This window comes from Lipotes vexillifer, unplaced genomic scaffold (assembly GCF_000442215.2).
Source record: "Lipotes vexillifer unplaced genomic scaffold, Lipotes_vexillifer_v1.1 scaffold238, whole genome shotgun sequence".
NCBI classification, from domain to species: Eukaryota; Metazoa; Chordata; class Mammalia; order Artiodactyla; family Lipotidae; genus Lipotes; species Lipotes vexillifer.
This window is the reverse complement of record NW_006785665.1, coordinates 3185733-3187443: the sequence shown is the minus strand read 5'-3', so window position 1 is coordinate 3187443 and position 1711 is coordinate 3185733. Positions and strand designations below refer to the sequence as shown.

At 41.6% G+C, this 1711-nt stretch overlaps 1 protein-coding gene across 1 annotated transcript in view; it reads right to left on the bottom strand.

Annotated features, from left to right (window-relative positions):
- Positions 1 to 1711, bottom strand: part of SHE (Src homology 2 domain containing E) — a 17381-nt gene that overhangs the window by 2248 nt on the left and 13422 nt on the right. Inside the window, 1 exon segment of the mRNA XM_007472239.1 lies at positions 1 to 123. This exon segment is cut by the window's left edge and continues 37 nt beyond it. Within this exon segment, the coding sequence (XP_007472301.1) occupies positions 1 to 123 (123 nt within the window).

Sequence of the window (1711 nt, the reverse complement as noted above, 5' to 3'; positions counted from 1 at the left end):
TTTCCCCCTCACTGTGGTCAGAGAGGGTTGGCTTCAAGATCTTCTGGGTCCAACTCTTCTGTCGGTGGTGTTGCCTCACTGTCTCCTCCTTGACGGAAGGTCGCTCAGAGCCTTCAAACTGAACTGGAAGGAAGGCTCCATTTAACATCAGAGGCCACTGAGGTGACCCATGTAAACTTCAAAGAAAAGACCTTGTCTGCCTCATGTTAGGAAAGAAGCTTTCCCCCTTCTTTAATTTGAGCTAAAATACATTGCAAGGGACTTCCCTGGTGATGCAGTGGTTAAGAATCCGCCTGCCGATGCAGGGGACACAGGTTGGAGCCCTGGTCTGGGAAGATCCCACATGCCGTGGAGCAACTAAGCCCGTGCGCCACAACTACTGAGCCTGCGCGCCACAACTACTGAGCCCTCGTGCCACAACTACTGGAGTCCACACTCCTAGAGCCCGTGCTCCGCAACAAGAGAAGTCATCGCAATGAGAAACCGGCGCACTGCCATGAAGAGTAGCCCCAGTTCACCACAACTAGAGGAAGCCCGTGCGCAGCAACGAAGACCCAACGCAACCAAAAATAAATAAATAAAATAAATTAATTTTAAAAAATACTGCAAAAGGCCCTGGGATAGCTGAGCTCCTGCTGTCTTTGATATCTGATCATACTGTTAGCATCCACATGCAGCCACTTTTTCTGCAAGATATTTATTAATGTAGAACAGTTTTAGAATATGAGAGGAAACCACTTTAGTATATTTCAGCATGTTTTTTTTTTTAAAAGATTTTTTCGATGTGGACCATTTTTAAAGTCTTTATTGAATTTTTTATAATATTGCTTCTGTTTTATGTTTTGTTTCTTCTTGGCCATGAGGCATGTAGGAGCTTAGCTCCCCGACCAGGGATCGAACCTGTACCCCCTGCACTGGAAGGGAAGTCTTAACCTCTGGACCACCAGGGAAGTCCCTTCAGCATGCACTTATAAAAAACTCTTCGTTTTGGTATATTTAGAATAAAAGACTAAACAGAGTTACAGGTAATCACTCCCTGCAAGAGTGCATATCATTCTATGACACCAAATGAAGTTTTCACTATGAAATAATAAAGAGAAAAATCAACTCAGAAAGAAACTACTAATAGTGCCTTAAAGATGCTATGACATCTAGGTTGGATAGAAGATAAAGAGATAAAATGAGCAGCATCTAGCACTGTAGCAGGTGCCCAGTAGAGATTTGTGGAAAACAATTCTAAAATAAGACAAAAACTGATTGGGGGGTGGGGGAGGGAAGGATTGGGAGTTTGGGATTACCAGATACAAACTATTATATATAGGATAAACAACAAGGTCTTACTGTATAGCACAGGGAACTATATTCAATATCCTGTGATAAACCATAATGGAAAAGAATATGAAAAAGATTATATATATATATGTATAACTGAGTCACTTTGCTGTACAGCAGAAATTAACACAACACTGTAAATCAACTATACTTCAATAAAATTATATAAAAAAATTAAAGCACACAAACAGAAAACCTGACTCAAATGTCTGCTATCAAACAAACTACCTTTTCTATTCACCCTTTACATTGACTATACTTTTTGTTTGTTTGGCTGTGTGGCTTGCGGATCTTACTTAGTTCCCTGACTAGGGATCGAATCCGTGCCCCCTGCATTGGAAACACAGCATCTTAACCACTGGACTGCCAGGGAATTCCC